This window comes from Ptychodera flava, chromosome 4 (assembly GCF_041260155.1).
Source record: "Ptychodera flava strain L36383 chromosome 4, AS_Pfla_20210202, whole genome shotgun sequence".
NCBI lineage: Eukaryota > Metazoa > Hemichordata > Enteropneusta > Ptychoderidae > Ptychodera > Ptychodera flava.
This window is the reverse complement of record NC_091931.1, coordinates 31,566,709-31,585,941: the sequence shown is the minus strand read 5'-3', so window position 1 is coordinate 31,585,941 and position 19,233 is coordinate 31,566,709. Positions and strand designations below refer to the sequence as shown.

General features: G+C 38.3%; 1 protein-coding gene across 1 annotated transcript in view; it reads left to right on the top strand.

The window, feature by feature from the left end:
• The window catches only part of LOC139132237 (uncharacterized), a 50,598-nt gene that overhangs the window by 23,129 nt on the left and 8,236 nt on the right, over positions 1-19,233 (top strand). The window contains exons 21-30 of the mRNA XM_070698626.1: positions 805-908; positions 1,975-2,137; positions 2,750-2,910; positions 4,695-4,965; positions 5,606-5,864; positions 6,638-6,812; positions 7,605-7,815; positions 9,321-9,511; positions 13,193-13,337; positions 16,525-16,823. Coding sequence (XP_070554727.1) covers positions 805-908; positions 1,975-2,137; positions 2,750-2,910; positions 4,695-4,965; positions 5,606-5,864; positions 6,638-6,812; positions 7,605-7,815; positions 9,321-9,511; positions 13,193-13,337; positions 16,525-16,823 — 1,979 coding nt within the window. The remainder of the gene's footprint in view (positions 1-804; positions 909-1,974; positions 2,138-2,749; positions 2,911-4,694; positions 4,966-5,605; positions 5,865-6,637; positions 6,813-7,604; positions 7,816-9,320; positions 9,512-13,192; positions 13,338-16,524; positions 16,824-19,233) is intronic.

The window sequence follows — 19,233 nt, the reverse complement described above, 5'->3', positions numbered from 1 at the left end:
CCCGGATACCGTGACTTCAGACTCTACCAACCATAAAGAAATCCTGACTTCCAAAATATGATTCGGTGCCTTGGAAGACTTCTAATTTATAAACAGATTTATTCAATTCTCACAGTAAAGTGGAAATATGACCATTTTCTACCATTTGGGTTACCAAAATGTACAACTGGAGCTGCTACAAATTGCTCAAGATTCTGCTGTGTGTACTTTCCTTGTCGCACATCTGAAAAAGTTTGGTCACATACGCCTATTCTCAAACAACTTCACTGGCTCCCAGTTGTACAAAACAATAGAGAATTAGAATCTAGTTCCTAATGTAATGAGCCACCAATGGACGGACTCCTTCATGTAATCCAGATTTGATAGAACAATTCAAGCCATGCAGATACTGTTTCTCAAGCTGTAAACTTTAAGTTCCAAAGAAGAAGCTCAAGTTATGGAGACTGAGGATTTGTCCGTTCTACCCCTCTCCTATCGACAATTCAAGCACAAGAACTTTGTTCAGCACCTTTGTTCTGAACTTATTCTGAGAATTTTGTGACCTTGCCATTGGACATTTCTGATTATTGGGATGCTAGGAGAATTACCTAGTGGAGTTAAAAATCAAGTGATGTAATCCACCCATCTATTTGTATTCCCTTTCTGACAGATTCTTATAATGCTTTCTCTGATATAGATCATTGTCAGTTGATTCTTTAACTTTCATTCGCAAATCTCCTTAGTGTAGTGAAATACAATACATAAAAGTGACCTCTTCATGGTGACCAAAACCTGAAACTTTTGTCTTTCTCCCAAATATTGCAGTTGCAATGACCTTTGGTGAAGTTGTATCAGGTGGCAATGTCCTTGTGACTGGTACGGTGGATGGTGTGAACATTGCTACAGACACTATTTCAACAAACCAAGTGGTAAGTTTTTTTCCATTCTGAAAGATGCAAAAATAAATGGGTGCTTGTATTGATCAATGTACAATTAGTGCATAGAATAATTTTTGTCCTTCATCAATTTTTAAGTTATCAAATTTTGATGTACAGTGCCCCTTCCCTATGAATGGAAATTCAATTTTGGGGCTGCAGATGTACAGTTTATAAAATGCTGAATGATTCTCAACCTGGAAGCCGAGTAATTTTTTTTCTTCACATCTATATAAAGTTTTTCTTTGAAATTCAAAAGTTTGGCAAATAAAAGAAATATTTGACTAAATGAACTGCAGCATTAAGTCGTGTTCTGACAGATTTATCCATTGTTGTTACCCACTTCAATTCAGAATACGGCAATAGATCTTTACTTTAGAAGTTTAAAGTTTTCAGAGCGTTTCTTTTGGGGAGAATCTTGCACTGTCTGTGCAGTTCCTGTAATTCCAAAGTTATTTTAATACTTAAAGCCCCATTAGCAGCAGCAGCATTTCACATTTTGTGTACAAAAATGTACCGTTCAATCTTTCAGGGACATGTTTTGAATTCCCCCCCCCCCCCCCAGGTCCGTTATGAGTCAAGAGAGGGACATTATTCTTGTATTTTAGTTATGCCAATGAATTTATGCCAATGAATTTTGTTGATGTAGAAAACATATGGGGCCACAATACTGAATAATAGGAGACAATATCAGTAATAATCTGAGGGTATGATGTCACACAATTCCCTGCTATTGACAAAGCTATGATTTAATAAGCAATATTGTCCTTGAAAATGTTACTATTTTAATCCTTGGAGATGGATTTGTTCAATGAAATTCAGACGCTTATCATGCGTGTATATGTGGTGGCCATATGAGTCGCAACTCGAAATCTTGGTTAAGATTTAAGTTTGCACATTCATTACCGATGTTTGAAAAACACCATGGTCACACTTCATTAAGCACTTTGATATAAGTTGCATTTGATTTCGAACCATCCTCTCGAAAAAAATGGAAAAAGAGACAGCTAACGGGGCTTTAAAATACAACTATCCTTCTTTCATAAACTCCTTCCTGAAGGATGCTAGCCTGGATGCCAGTTTGAAGACTTTCCAGAATGACGTCAGCATCCAGACTTTGACTGTAGAGGGCACTGTTGATGGCGTTGATATCACCACGCTGGATTCTTCTGCACTTTTAACATCTGGTGATCAAAATATCACCGTACCAAAAACCTTCCAAGGTAAGATGATAAACGTGAGATTTCTTCAAGAGACTTAAAAGTGAGGGAGTATCTGTCAACTCTATTTATACTTGAAGAGGCACAGTGGGATAGGGTAGTTGAGTCGCCGTCAGAGTGGAGAGCTCAAGACTGGGATGTAGCCAGGGCAGCAGACTACAGGAGGATGGACCATTTGAGATGAGAGCATGTCGTTTTACCAGTATCCTTCACTAAGGCACCCTTTCGTCCCTTCTACTGCCACAGTTTTGCCCAATGGTGATTGTGGGCCAGTTTAATGAAAAAGAGTTGACTGGATTGTTAAAAATCTCTAGAGTACTGTATTCATGTATACCGCACCAATATGCTGCTGAACAGCACATCCACATTTCAACCTTTCACTAAATCTTACTATTCCGCCAATCTGAGTTTACTCGCATACGTACTCAAATTTTAGCAATGGTTCAATCGAACAGAAACCTGCTCGGCCCTAGGAACAGAAAATACAACCTTGTCAAGCATACGTGTGTTCAGCGTTTGCAATTTCTGCCGTGTAGTCACTCTCACGAAATTGTCAGGGTCTTTTTTGGTTCTTTCTGTATTTCCTAATTGTTTTCAACTTCCGCTGACAAACAGGCACTGTGGAGTTTCAGAATAACGTGCAAGTTGGCGGAACCACCCTGGTAGAAGAAATTGACATAGAAGACTTTGCAGCCAATGCCATGAGAGTCACCGATGGAATCAGCCAGACTGTCTCCGGAAGTTTCTTTTTCAGTGGAAATGTCACAGTCCTTCAGGTTGGTGTTCATCCATACTCAGGACTGTGAATCACGTCTATGGAGGGAAACATGTATCGACTTCTGCTCCACATTTATTGCCCTTGTTTCTGTAGTCTTTATGACTTGCAATTTTCCAAAGAAATTTACTAATCAAAATATAAAAGCGATTACAAAGAACTGCTTTCAGGTTAGGTATAATGTTATTACGTGCCCGTAGGCATTCTCACGCCAGAGCAAGTTTCAATTTGCTTGATGCAGGTTAAGTGCTCTACATCTACAATGGCTTGTTACTCTCAAACCTCCAACAGTGTCTGTTACTCTGGGCTTACCGGGCCTCGAACTCTCCATCCTCTGATAGTTAGAGGACCCGTCTCACTAACAGAGGATTGAGAGTTCCAGACCCGTCAAGTTCAGAGTAACAGACTCACTGTCAGAGGATGGGGAGTTCAAGACTCCAGTATGGTGTTGTGCACTTGAGCAAGGCACTTACGGTATTCCTTATTGCTCCATCAGGGGTTAGGAGGTTATGGGTACCTCCTGGGTGTCTGGATGATGGATTAAATAAAAAAATTTTTAAACAATTAAAACAGTATAGAATTCCATATCTCATGGTTTATAGTACATTATGTGCATTTTTGGCAGCATATGTTTAAATATATATTTAAACTACATAGTCTAACCACATTTAAACCTCAGTCTGAAAAATGATGTAGTTCTGACTTTTGTGATATCTGCTGCGTCATCAGACTGGTAACCTTGGTAACAAGGACATGGTTCACTGGTTCAGACATTCCCTAGGCAGTTCCGTTTCTGACATGGTGCATGTGTATTATATGTAAGATGTAGCTCCAGGCCTGATATAAAAACATGAGTTAATGTTGAGTGCTGTTGCAAGCAAATTAAAAATGCACAAACAAATGGATCAAATTTTCAAAATAAATGAATATCCTATCTACTTGAGTCCAACAATCAATGTTATATAATGTAGGTTCAAGGCCCTGTGTTATCTTCTGAATTTCCATGTATCATTGCCTTTCATTTTTCCCCAACTACAACTTTTCAGAGTTAGAGTAGTTCCATTAGTCCTGTGCAAATTTTCAAGTTGTTGCTAACCACACATACATGTAACTGTTGTTAAACATTGGCAGTTTTGTAAAATTCCTCCAAAATCTGTCTCAGTTCATCATTTTATGGTTTTTGTGTAACATGTGTTACTGTACATGTTGGACCCAATGCCAGGTGAAACACAAAGTCCCCCTGGAAACAAATTGTATGCCATTACTCTCGTTGCCTGTCAGTGTGTGGACAATGTACAAGTACTGATACCTTATTCAATTTGTGTTTTTTTTTTTTTTTTTTTTTTTATTCTTTAATTCGAGAACGTGCTCATAAAACCAGAGGAAAAAACACACAAAACTTACTCAACAAGAAAAAAAAAAGCTAGACATACTCTTCACTTGGAACACAAGTACATAAAGTTTAAAAACAGTCTGAGAAAATCTTGCACCAAAAGTTGCTGTGTCGAATTATATCAAAAGATAAAGCTGCTGTGATGAGATGATTTTCGCTTTCCATCAAATTAACGTAATAGAACGGGCCATCCGTTGTTTACTTCGAAATGTCTTGATGCAATGACTGACAAAAGTTTTTGAAATACTCTTTCGGTTTCTAATACTCAACAATATTCTAAAAGCGTACAATGTGCTGATACTGTATTCTGCATCTGCCTTTCTAGTCGCATAGCTTCAGTCGCGTGATGGTCAAATTTTTTAGCCTCTGTTGTCATTTCATAAATCTTTCAGCCAGCAACTGTCACAGGACTCATCGATGGTGTCAATATCACCCTCCTCAACAACACCTACATGAGTTTGAGTCAAGACCAGGAAGTTACCGGAACCAAGGTCTTCTACGCCGATGTCATCGCCAGGAAAAACTTCACAGCCAGTCAGGTGGATGTCAATGGATTTTTCAACGGTGTGAACTTCAGCCAGTGGGCCACAGAGGTCTTGTTTGAGAACAAAGATCAGACCGTCAACAGTGTTCTGGTGTTCACAGAAAACACGACTGTCAGAGGTAGGAAACATAATACCGAATTTGGAGAGAGCAGTTGTTTCTAAATGTGTTAAATTTGCTGCCGGTTATGATTCCCAAGTTTGCACTTTTTACACAACAAAAATACAGCTTGTTTTAACCTGTCCACCCCCAATTCCCCATAAACAGGTCCACAATTACAATTGACAACAATGGGTGTGGGCTAAACCATGGTGGTGAAAGGGTTAAAACTTGGCAGTCACGATTATCTTATTCTGAGAATATTGTGATTATTAAGGCGAATTTAAGACTAATCTTATCACCCATTTTCAAGAGATTAAATTCCATATATGCAATACCTGTACACTGGATGCAGTGTTCATACACTATACAGGCTTTGTTCAAGAAACACATTTTCTACATTTTATAAAAGCTTTGAAATCATGCTCACAGCCGCAACACATTTGACAAAATTCTTGTCATCAGATTTCTCACGAGCATACCAGATACAAACTTGAATACTATTAAGATTATGGCTTTTTGAAAGGAAACATGAGTACTTGCAAAGTTATCAAGTTTCATGCGTTTTTCCTAAAATTATTATCCACGTACACTTTTACCATTGGAACCAGAGCAAATGGGCTCCTCCATATAAAAACAAAATGCAACTTTCATCTTCCAGGCAACGTCGGGGTAGACGGGTTGACAGATGGCATTGACCTCTCTACCAACTTGATGCAGTTGAACGCCGACAATGTGATCACCGGACAGAAGAATCTATCTGGCATGGTCATCTCAGGAAACCTGAACATGAACTCCACTTCCACAATTAATAACATCGACGTGTCTGCATGGAGGGCCAGCATTGTGCATGTTTCTGATGATGCTGTTATTTCAGGAAACAAGACTTTCAGCAATATGTTTATACAAGGTAACCTAAGGTAAGGTGTAACTCCAGGGTTGATTTACTTTTGAAAAGGTTTGGGGGAAATGCTGTACCTGGCCCACTCACTTCTGAAATAGTATTTGGATGGGTGTAAAGTGCTTCACAACTTTTTCCCTAAATCTTACAATATCATCTAGGAGCAGGTTTATATAAAAAACTCCAGGATAACTCGGGTTCTCTATTGTTAAACTTGGTTCCCGCTTTCCCGATATACTTTTTCAAAAGGTTTTAGGGAAATGCTGTACGTGGCCCACTGTTTTGAAATAGTATTTGGATGGGTTTAAAGTGCTTCACAACTGTCAGATTCTGTATTTCCTAAATCTTACAATATTGTCTAGGAGCAGGTTTAAAAAACTCCAGCCCTTCGCCATCCTGTTGCTGGCTTGGTACCAATGCTAGCTTCACCAAGTTCTAGCGGGCATTAAGATGTTTTCAAGACCACATTGGTACAGATTTAGTTTTTTCCTCAGATTCATGCTACTGTATGAACATGCGCAATATGTACTTTCAGTATGCTCACCCCTGTATCAAAGGTCGTGTGTTAAATTAGCACGACTCTGACTCAAAAAGTTTTGTCAATGCAAAGAAAATTTTACATGTCTCAGTATAGAGTACATGTAGATGCAAAGACTCTCCTATGAATTCCAAATTTGATTCACAGCAGTTCAAGAGTCGCAAGGACATAATGAAATGAACCTTGTTCAGAACAAACGGAATGACTGGAAATTTCAACAAATAATCAGTGTTCTTTTTTACATCCTGTAACAGTGTTACAGGCAATGTTGATGGCATTGAAGTCTCCTCCGACAATTTACTGACCTTGTCCAGAGAACAAATTATCAGCGGCGTCAAGAATTTCAGTGACCACGTCTACTTTGACGGTAATATTGAAGTCGCAGGACTACTCAATGGCATCGATATTGAGGATCTGAAGACCAACACAGTAAGTCGGCTTTCTATTAATGAAATATACATGATTAAGACTTGTGCAGTTTTTTCAAATACATGTAAACCATGCATGTAAATCTTTCTTCCCTTTCCTCCAACCCTTAAAGCAGTCCACAGTCATCATTGATAAGGTTAGGTGTTGGTCAAACAGTGGCGCTGAAAGGCTTAAACAAGATTCTCTATCAAAAATCTACCATCATAAGTGCAAAACTACAGTTCTGGTAATCTTATCCCTCGAAAGTGAAAGACTTGAACTTTTGCTCAAACTTTCCTTATGGAAACTTTCAACCATTCTCTTACCAAATCAAGAATAAAAATCAGGGGTCACCGTGCAAAGTTTGATGCCAGAGAAACAAATTAACGTTTACCGATATTTGAATTTCAAAATGGCTGCCATCCCTGTGCTAACTCTGTGGGGAAAAAAAATTTTCAATTTTTGAAAAACTAATGGTGAAGATTTTCTTGCTCAAAGAGCTTCACAATGAGTACCCACAAATAGTACATCAGAAAGAATTATAAAAATTTGAGTTCCGATGTTTGTAACTTTTCATCGGCAACAGTTTTTGATCAAAATTTTTGGGGATTCAAAAAAAATAGTGTCTGGAAGTGAAAAATTTTCTGCAATAGTTTTTATAAAGGCAACAAAAATTTAGTTTAGCACTCAAGGGGTTATAGATGCCAGATGCCAACTAAGTTGTATCACAAGGTTCATGATTCAGACAGTCTTGTTCTGGTAGTCTCTGACACCGGTCTAATACATTCTAACAGTCCACATTCATTTTCTCAGCTCTACACCGTTGACAACCAAACCATGACTGGCGACATCACCTTCACTCAGGCGGTCACGTTTCAGGACCTTTACATCAAGGGCTTGATCGACAACCTGGACATAGATAACCTGTTCCATGACATCTATAACCATAGCGATATGGTCGAGTTCAACAAAACCGTGGAGGACAAGTGTCAGCTCATGGACGACATGCATGAAGCAGCTGAAGGCAAGTTTTGAATTTTCCAGCTTTACAGAATTTCTTGTTCCAATACATGGAACTTGTGTGGACAATTTTCGTTTCAATTTGACCATTCCTACATGCGTCATTCTGCAAGATTTTACAGAAATGAATACTCCCTGTTGATAATTTTTATCGTCTGATCTTATGTAATGGCATTGTCTTAAATTTATGCACTTTGCAAACCCATGTACGGATGCATTTATTTCAGGAAAGGCTTGAAAATTTCACCTCGAAAACCTTACACTTCAAGTGTAATTTCACACGCCATTTTGTTTCTGGCGATCACAATTTTTCTTGATAATTTAAATTTGGCGCGTTTTTTAACTCCTGTTAACATTAGCCTGTAAACTGGCTTGATTTTTATGACCACATACTTTCTTCCCAGTGCCAAGAGTCTTTTGCGATTTTATGCAAAGCTTCTATTAAGGAAACTGGGCCATTAAATATTCTCATCCTCACACACATGACTCCAATGAATAAATGTGGACCATATTACAGCCACTGTCCCTTTAAGGTAGTATACGCCTCGAAAGTGAGTCTTAAACTTTTGCTCAAACTTTCCTTAAGGAATTTTTTACAACCATTTGCAGTAATAGAGCGCGAAGCCACTGCAGTGAACTGCAATAAACTGCTTACACTAATTAGTTTCAGCTGTAGCCGTGGCCACTTTGGTGTCGAACAAGGCTACTTGATAAAGACCAAAAGTATGCTTGTACAGAGGCAAAACTAGCTCTGTCTGAGGCTCGAGTTGTAAATGAGAGTTAGATTCGATTGGCACCCTGTGTTCAAGATTAAGATACAATGTAACATTACCATGCACTGGTCCATGTACAAATCTTTTTTATTTCAACTTCCCCAGATAAACTGTCTGCATGGGACATACAATGTTGTCGACTTTGCCAGCTGGCTACAGCTGAAACTAATTAGTGTGAGCAGTTTTATTGCAGTTCACTGCAGTGGCTTCGCGCTCTAATTCTGAAAAGGGTAATAAATATTCTGTTTTGAAATCAAGAATAAAAATCGGGGTCACCGTGCAAATTTTGGTACTAGGGAAACAAATGACCAAAGATTTACCGATATTTAAAATTCAAAATGGCCGCCATCCCTGTGTTAACCCTATGGAGAAAAATATAATTTTAGAATTTCGAAAAAGTAAGTTGGTGAAAAGTTGTCTTACACCAAAAGCTTTAAAATGAACCCCTACAAGTGGTAAATCAGAAAAAAATTGTAAAAGTTTGAGAGTTTGAAGGTCTGTCCCTGAGGCGTGTTCAATCTTAAGCAACATGTCCACGTCATGAAGGTTACTGAGGGTCCTACATGCAAGTCTAAAATTGTATACAACAGTTTCTCTCAGTTTCTCAGTTTTAGTATATTGCAGTCTCGGTAATTTTCAAATTGTGCTCCCCTTTCTCCATAGCAAACTGTTGACACTGATGTACTCATATCGGCGTGCTAAACATCAACTTGTTTTGCTCTTTCTCTTTTTCCAGATGTGGCCATATTTTTCAGCAACCTGGAGGAGGACATGGTGATCAGCAACGCGGGGGAGGTTCAGTGGGGTTCCTATGTCATGAATGGAGTGCAACAACTACTGATGATTAACAAGAGGTTAGAGGGCTGCCAAGACGCCACCCGTTATGCATGGAACCTCACCACTAACGCATTTGAAGATGCTGGAAGGGTAAGCTGTGTTTTTACTTCGCTGCAACTGTTTTGAAATCATCGCACAGCTAGGACACCCAGTCGTACTCTTTCCAGTAGATGAAAACTAATCGTACAAAAAACAGCAGCCTATGGCAAGGTTGTTGTTACACTCTACTCATGGGAAAGGGAGGCGACAAGCAATAAGTTTGTTCGAAGGGACTCGGCTTTTACAACATTGAGGATAGAAAGCAAACTTGCTTTAACATTTAAACTTAAACTGCTGTATCAAAACTGACATTAGTAATGGTTTGCCATGGTTACAGAAACTTAATCACAGCACCCAACCTTCATTGCTTTGATAGCTTGCAGTTTTAAAGGGGAAGTTCACCAAGGATGATTTTTACATATGTGCTAGCTTTGTGGTCACTTACCCCGGAAAAGCTATTTTCGCCATTTATTACTCGCAAGATTTTTTACAAAAACCGATAGAAATAGTACAGGAAGTTGCCCATGTAATTTGAATCATGGGAAAAAGCGCCAAGCTTGGAGCTTGCATAATGTGATATGGAAGGGACCATTTTCCCATGGGTATGGCATTGTCCACTCACCCATGCTTAAACCAGGCTGTGCGTATTTACACAACTTTTGTTTATACTGAGTATCCTTGCATAAACGATGATTCACTTATAATAAACTGTCCACTGTCAGATTTTGTGTTGCTGTTTACTACCGTATTACTGTGAATGGACAATGTGGGGGCCATACCCGTCCGGAGATGGTCCCTTCCATATCACATTATGCAAGCTCCAAGCTTGGAGCTTTTTCCCATGATTCAAATTACATGGGCAACTTCCTGTACTATTTTTATCGTTTTTGTAAAACATCTTGCGAGTTATAAATGGTGAAAATAGTTTTTCCTGGGTAAATGACCACAGAGCTACCACATATACAGGGCTCGAAAATTCTCGCCGCCCGACGCCCGTGACAAGTGAATTTTGAGTCCGGGCAAGTGAAAACAACATTCTCCCAGCCCGACGGACAAGTGAATTTCAATGAGGCCACTGTACGTACGCGCTGCCACTAGAGTTCTTTGAGTGTACCGCTTTCAATATGGCCGGCCGATAAAATAGCTCTGTTCTGCTTGGTAACAAAATGGCAAAATATTGACGTCTTTGCACGTTCTTATGTTTTTTTCTTCTCATGAAATCATGTCACGATGCCTCCTCAACAGAAAACTACAGCTTACAATAAAATGTTGTAAGGTGTTGAAACAATTTACCCTCCTTCCTACAAAGTTACAATGTATTGAAACACTTTACTCTCCTTTCTACAAAGTTACAAATTCCCTGGTACGTGAAGCAAACATTGTTGCTCTTCAATACTGCAATCACGATCCCTCTCAGTCCCTCATGGACGGACCGTGGCATGGTACAATACATCATGGACGACCATGAATACACTGAGGCCTGGCTTTGCCTCTGTGAGTCCCGCGTACCGGTCGCCCTTTTTAGTCCAAGTTGTACCTACTTTGCTTGCATCAAAATTTGGCCTGCAATTACTCAGTTTGATAGTAAAAACCATTATTTCAAAGGAAACTTTCACAAACGGAGTCAGAATACAAGGGAAAGGGAAAAAAACTTGAGGTTTTCAGAAAGGTCAAATCTGGGTCATCTTATGTGATGTCATGAATGAAGACCCTTAAGTACACAATTATGGTTCAAAAGAAACCACCTAGGGAGGTCTAATAGGTACAATCTTATGATAAAAGGTAATTTCTTGGTGCTTTCCAATTTAATGGCATTTAGCTTGACTGTCATTTTTAAATTAAATTTTATTACCATTTATGGCAAAGGGAAATTGTCAACAGTAGTTGCAGTAAGCATATTCATTTCAAATCATCACATTAATATTTCTGCAGATTCCTCCAGTTTAATGATGTAATAGTGAACATCACCAGACATTTCTTGATGATATCAAAATATCAAATGAAAATGTTCCTGGGCTACAATGTTATCATTATTTAAAACATTGGGAAATGAATTGAACAATATCATTGTCTTGTTTCAAAGGATTTTGACCTGACCCTTTTTGTCTCAAGAAAAATACCTATGCTGAAGATGCTATTGAGCCTACTTGATCACAACTATGACACAACACCACAATACTTGTATCTACACTGTCACTATGCTACCGAATGCTTTCTTCTGCATGGAAAATTTGTATTTGTGTAGCTAACAAACCAATTAAGGAGCTTGTAGTGTATATGTATGATAAGTTGTCATACTGTGAACGTGCACTGACTCAATGCTGCAGAAGTATTCTGTATCTATGGTAATATACACTACATTGTTACCTGATTTTTAGAATTGCCACCTAATTTTTTCTTGTGGCAAAAGTTTACCACTAGAAATGAAAAAGTATTTCAATCCCTTCAATGTCATAAAAAAAAAAGATAATTAATGTAATAAAAACTAAACAAATATTTCTTTAATGTTAAAACTATCATAAACATACAAAACATCTTGATTTGAAAAATTAGGAACTCCTGAATGCCAAGAAAGCTATTGCTACACTTGAGATCATAAACTGTTTGAAAGTTGCTCAAAGTGGCTACAAGATTTTTGATGTGGCTAATGAGTGGCTAATGAGTTGGCTAATCATTTTGTGACTTTAATGGGGAACCCTGCAGTTTATGCACATACCATGTGGTAGCAGTAAACTAAATGATACTGAAAGTTTCACATGGGCACAATTTGACAAAACACTGGTGGCCTATTGTATACTTACCCTTAGTGCACCTACCTGACTTGCCTATTTAACACAAGGTACCAGGTCATGATGACACACAATGATAATGTACCGGTGTTGTTTTATTGAAATACACTACATGTCCCCCCAAAATTTAATTTGTCCCCATTAAGACCTACTATGGGTCACTGTGTCCCCATGCCAGCAAAAGCTGGCTGAAACACTGTGCATGTATACATTACATAAGATATTATTTTTGATACACAGAATAAGGACACAAATTTATCAGTAAGTTACAGCTACGGTTTCTTTACAATGACATGAACAAAACAATACACATAATGATTTACTCCTTAAATCATCTGAAATTCAGGGCAAGTGAATTTTTCTTCCGGACAAGTGAAATTGAAAATTCACTTGCCCTATGGCAAGTGAATTTTTAAAAAATTTTTCGAGCCCTGCAGTAATAAAAATCATCCTTGGTGAACTTCCCTTTAGGACTTTACAGCTACAGTGGTCAAAAGCTTGCTCAGTTTTTATTCATGCAATTTTAATATCAGTAGGTCCAAATTCATTTACAACAACCCAGTGGTCCATGATCAAGCCTATATATCTCACAGGGTTATTTGCTTGAAGTGCTGCATTTCCAATGAAACTGTTGCACAGAAAAAACTATGCAATTTTGACATGTGAGAAAATACAGCCTTTTGTAGCCCACTCATTTTGTCTATCCCACCTCATCCCAATTTACCTTCGCATACTTTATGATAGTCTGTTGATTTTTTTTCACACCCCCCCATCCCATCCCAACCGGGCTTCCACATGGCAGTCTCTATCCATACTGTTACATAGAGTACTGGATTTGCAACGCAAGTTTAAAATGAAAGCAACACTTCTGAATCATCATGGTCCAATCAAACATTAATGTTTTGACTCTGCTCATTTAATTATCAATTTATTCTGTTTGAAGGCGTTTGGAACAGACGGAGGGGTGGAGATTGAAACCTTTGAGTTTGGTGGCTATCAGTTTCTCATTATTGTGCACAGCCAGACGAGTACCGGTAATAACTCTCCTTGTGGTGATGACATGGATACTACATATAAAAGAGCACCGGGTGAGTTGTTTTCACACGTTGAAAGTAATTTTTGTTTTATTATTGAGCGTGTGCACTGTATGATTAGTAAATTTGAATATCTTCGCATTGTGAATTTGACATCACAATGAAAATGTGGTACATCACAATGAAAATGTGGTAGTGGTGCATATTACAGGTTAACATGAAAAAGGCCTGGAATTTTGATGAAGGAAGAATGTGCCGGGGACAGATAATCAGAAAAGTGGAAATTTTTCTCCATACGGTCAACATGGATGTCATTTTGACCTTCAACTGACATGTTTATATGGTAGTTGGTAATTCTGTGATACCAGGTTTTGCTGGCAATCCCCCGATTTTCATTCTTGATTTGGAAAAGGGAACGTTTCGTGAATCTCCTGAATAAGAGTCTGCTTTGTATGCATCAACACCTTCTTAAAAATTGCCAGAGACTTTTCTGAAATGATCTCATTGCTATAGAATTTCTGCGGATGTATCTGTTGTCCATAATTTTAGAGCAGTAATGTAACCACTATGTTGGTGAAAATGAATGTCACAACCTCCAGTCTTTTTGAAGACTTGTACCAAAAGGGAATTTTTTTTATGTAACACTTTTGTTTCCACTAAAGTAAACCCTGATATCATGAGTGCAATGAGACAACATGCTGACCGATAACTGTTTGCAATCTTCAGCTGTTTCTGCCTTAGTCATTTAAACTTTCACTGCACACATTGTATTTGCTCTGGTTAACCGTGTGTTGTGTTTAATCACGAAAATTCGGGGAGTTTCTTTCATGACCAAATTTACATTTAAAATGTTGAATGTCTCTCCAGGTTAGCTGTGCTTTTATCACATATGAAATATTCTATCCACAGAATGCTTTGCCTGCAAGTGCTACACAAATGTTCCCTTACAAAGGGTTATTTAAGATACATATGATACGCATCTCGGGTACAGATATTCGGACTCTCAAACGTTGACAATTCTTTTCTGATCTACCACTTGTGGGAGTTCCTTTTAAAGCTCTTGGTGTAAGACAACTTTTCACTGTTTTAGTTTTTTTAAATCGAAAATTTTATTTTTTACTCCATAGAGTTAACTCGGGGATGGTGGCCATTTTTAATTTCAAATATTGGTAAATCGTGGGTTATTTGTTTCTCTAGTACCAGAATTTGCATGGTGACCCCCAATTTACATCCTTGATTTAGTAAAAGAATGGCTGAAAGTTTCATTAAGGAAAGTTTGAGCAAAAGTTTGTCTTTCACTTTCGAGGTGCATACTACCTTAAGAGGATTTTCAAATCAACCTTTGTAATATTATCCTGCATTGCTTGCTTACTCCTGTGTCTTCAGCTCCTTTGCCTTCAAAGATACATATTCAGTATAAATTGTTAATTTCCACACTGGTTGGAGCACATCGCTGAGGAGAGAGGTGTTTTGTCAGACAAATTGAAATATTTTTACCATGAAACTCTACTGTATCAGTTTTTTCACATCTGCTATTTGCCTTCAAATCTGCAAAAAATCATCCAGGCATAGAAAAATCTACAATACCGATATGCAATGATAACTTTGATAAATGCTTTGCGGAAAATTCATCTGGAGTTATGAGCTCTTAGTTCCCTACAGTTACAGCATGTTCATTAGCTGCGCAATGATCTATGGTACCTCATTAAGCTTTGTGCATTTTTCACATTTCAAATACCAGCACACGCAGTGTTTAATATTCACAAGTGGATGTTAAACTCTGCTACTGGAATAAGTTCGGCGTTCTGCTCCTAAGCCTATCGGGGCCCAGGCCTGTTGGCTGGGCCCCTATTGGTTTCATTGGGGTTTTTCTTTTTTCTTTTGTCAATTCTTTGCCAGCCTAGATCTGAAAAATTGCTGCATGTACACTTCTCAAACTTGACAAAGTGATCAGGGCCAATGAGGTGGTGCACCTAACCCTTGAATTTTTAATTAGTCACGTTACCTGGTGGCCATATTTGATTTTCTGAAAACCTTAAAGTGGCTTTTGCTGGTGACCTAGGGGTCTGGTCAATTTGAAATTTGGTGTGTGGCAAGAATGTCAGTTCTTTAAAATTTGCAAATAAAATCTTTAGCGGTCATGTGACCTTTGCCGCCATATTGGATTTCCAAAAAATCCAATTTAATCTATAAAAATCTTAAACTCCAAAACCAACTCATCCTTTAAATTGAGATTTTACACATGTCATCACAATTGTGAGTGCTATCAAGTTTGCGAAAGGCATTTGAATTGGTCACATGGTTTGGCCGCCATATTGGATTTTTCATAAAATCCAGTGTAATCTTTAAAAATCTAAAACTCCAGGACCAACAAACCATTTAACCCTTTTCCTGCCAGCCCATATTTCACCACAAGGTCAAGATGGTTAAAATTAATGAAACACAACATATTCCATATGGTGTATTTTAACATTATACTGTACATTTGAAGGCTGTTGAAAACATAAATACTGTAAACTTGATTTTTTTGGAATAAACAAAACAGACCAACCCAAGTGGGTGAAAATATATCATGTTTTGGCTCAATATCGCTTTTTACTGACTTTGCTGATGGGAAAGAGATACTGTCTGGCAGGAAAAGGGTTAAACTGAAATTTTACTCATGTCGCTAGTGTGAATACTATCAAGTTTGCATAAGGGTATATGCATTCGTCACATGGTTTGGCGGCCATATTGGTTTTTGCTAAACACCTAATATTATTCAAAAATGCATGTACTTTTCTCCAGAATCAACGCATCATTTGAACTGAAACTTTGCTCTTATCATCCTTAGTGTGGGTACTTTCCAGTTTGCGAAAGGCATAAAGATGGGTCACGTGGCTTGGCGGCCATATTGGTTTTCATAAAAATCTACAATAACCACGAGATATATTCAAAATTCTTCTTTACTAGAACAAAAAGACCATTTAAGCTCAAAGTTTGCACATAATGTCATCAGTGCAATTACCTTTAACCATGGTAACCGCTTGGGCCCTGCCAACGCTGCTTGCAGCTTTAATTGCAATTGTACTTGCAGCTTGCACCGTTAGGTTGTTTCAATTGAGAATGAATTTTTGGGACAGATATTTTGTCTATAAACCTTTTACAATATTCATTTGGCGTACCGCTTGGGGGGGGGGAGCTTTCTCAATCTTTCAAATTCACCTTTCTTAAATGTAGTGGGTTTTTTTCTGTATTCCAGCCAATACAGCTGAAGGAACTGATGAGGTTGCCGGGAAGATAGAGGTAGCCGTGTGGAACAGTACTTCCCAAGCATTCGTCGCATATCAAGACCTGTTGTCATACAGTGCTAAAGATGCTGAGCCTTTCCTTCATCCAAACACAAACAAGTTCTGCATCGCAGTAGCAAATTACGCCAAAGGTTATGGTGGCCAACAAACCATGTTTATTTCAAGACGCAATTCTTTCGTCTACTGTCTCGTTGATTTTGAAACCGGCTTTCAGATCAAGAGCGAGTTTGAAACCAGAGGAGCAACACAGGTGAGGATCCGAAGAAATCCACCAGTGTAATATTTCAAGTTCTGTTTGCCATATACCGATGTATTCATACAGCATTAGCAGTTCTCCATACCAAGTACATCAATTATCTGCATGTCCTTCCACAGGAAAAACTTAAGAATTGGTACAGTAGCTTTATTCTTGTCCATCTTGGTGGGTTGGGAAATTCTAGGTGGAAGGTTGAATTCTATGCAAATGAAGGTGTCTGTCCCCAAAATCTGCAAAAGGGCCAAGAAAAATGTGAAAGTGGGCTACATCTTAGGCACTGCTCATCCAGCTACGTGCTTTGATGAGGATGCACGATCAACACATTGCACTGAATGGACACATTCGGGAATTTTGCCGGTCCTGTGAGGCTTTTATGGCCAGTTGCCCATGGCTACATGGGCTGATGAAACCTGTTGTCCGAACTACTTTATGTAAAATTGATCTTCCAGTCTTGTATCATGCCATTTAAACCCCTTCACCCTCTGCTCTGATGAAAAGCTTTACTTTTTAGTCCCCACGGACACCGTCCGGGGGACTTATAGGTTTGGTCATGTCCGTGCGTGCGTCTCTGCGTCCGTCCATTCACGCAGATATCTCAGAGATGCCCGAAGCGATTTCATTCAAACTTGGTACAAGGATTACTTCATATGTCATACAGATGCACGTCGATTTGTTTTGTGATACGATCCAATATGGCTGCCAGGCGGCCATTTTATTACGATTTTTTCATGTACAGAGCCATAATTCAGGCATGTTTCAACTGATTTTATTCAAAGTTGGTACAAGGACATTGACCAATGTCATAGATATGCACGTCAATTCTTTTTGTGATACGATCCAATATGGCCGCCGTGCGGCCATTTTGTTACGATTTTTCATGTACAGAGCCATAACTCAGGCATATCTCTACCGATTTTATTCAAAATTGGTACAAGGACATTGACCTATGTCATACATATGCACGTCAATTTGTTTTGTGATACGATCCAATATGGCTGTCAGGCGGCCATTTTATTATGATTTTTTCATGTCCAGAACCATAACTCAGACATGTATCAAGCAAATTTATTCAAAGTTGGTACAAGGAGATTGACCAATGTCATACATATGCATCTTAATTTGTTTTGTGATACGATCCAATATGGCTGCTGTGCGGCCATTTTGTTATGATTTTTTCATGTACAAAGCCATAACTCAGGCATATTTCAACCGATTTTAATCAAAGTTGGTACAAGGACATTGACCTATGTCATACATATGCACATTGATTTGTTTTGTGATTCCATCCAATATGGCCACCATGTGGCCATTTTATTACGATTTTTTCATGTCCTGAACTACAACTCAGACATGTATCAAGCAAATTTATTCAAATTTAAAAAGGATTTTTATCACAGACCTAATGAAGAGGACTCTATCCTCTCTGAGGACCTGTAATCAAAGCACCTATTAACAAGTGGGGACTGTGTCATCAACGATGACTTGTTTGTAGGTTACCAGGGGCTAGAGTTCAAAGTTCAAATTTCCCATTAGGAGTTTGGGGGAGATTTAATGCCGGATTTCTTTGTTTATTGAAAAACACAACTTTAGTGTGGAAATCAACAACGAATGAGTTGGTATCATGTGAAATTCATTTGGATGGAATCAGTACCAAAGTGATTTGACCATGAAAGGCTACAGCAATGATCACACATTACATGTACCTTGAGCATCTATGGTGTCATGCAATTTATCACTTCTTACGATAGTATGCGCCTCGAAAGTGAAAGACTTAAAATTTTGTTCAAACTTTCCTAAATGAAACTTTCAACTACTTTCTTACCAAATCAACAATAAAAATCAGGGGTCACCGCGCAAAGTTTGGAACTAGCGAAATATTTACCAATATTTGAAAATCAAAATGGCCGCCATCCCTGTGTTAACTCTATGGGGGGAAAATAAAATTTTGGATTTTCAAAAAACTAAAACTCTGAAAGTTTTTCAAGAGCTTAAAACTGAGCCCCCACAAGTGGTAGATAAGAAAAGAACTGTAGGAATTTGAGTGTGAATATCTGTCCCAGAAGTTCTACCTTAGGCCAAGAATTTAGTTTTTCTCTGTCAATTCAGACCAGCCACATCAACCTTTTTTTCTTCTCATGAGGAAATAAAATGAAAAAAAAAATGCAAAAATATGCGACAGTACTGCATTACACAGTGCTGTATAAAACAGAACTGTAAACAAAATAACTGACACTAACATTCCATTCAGAACTGTACACACATGTCAAAACTGTGGATTGCTGCACTAAAAGTCAAACTGCAGAAATTTTGCAACAGTGTATACAAAAATAGTAAAGGAACACTGCTGTGCATTTATCTCTGCGTGCATTCCTATGCGGTTTTCATGTTTTTTTTTATGCTTTCT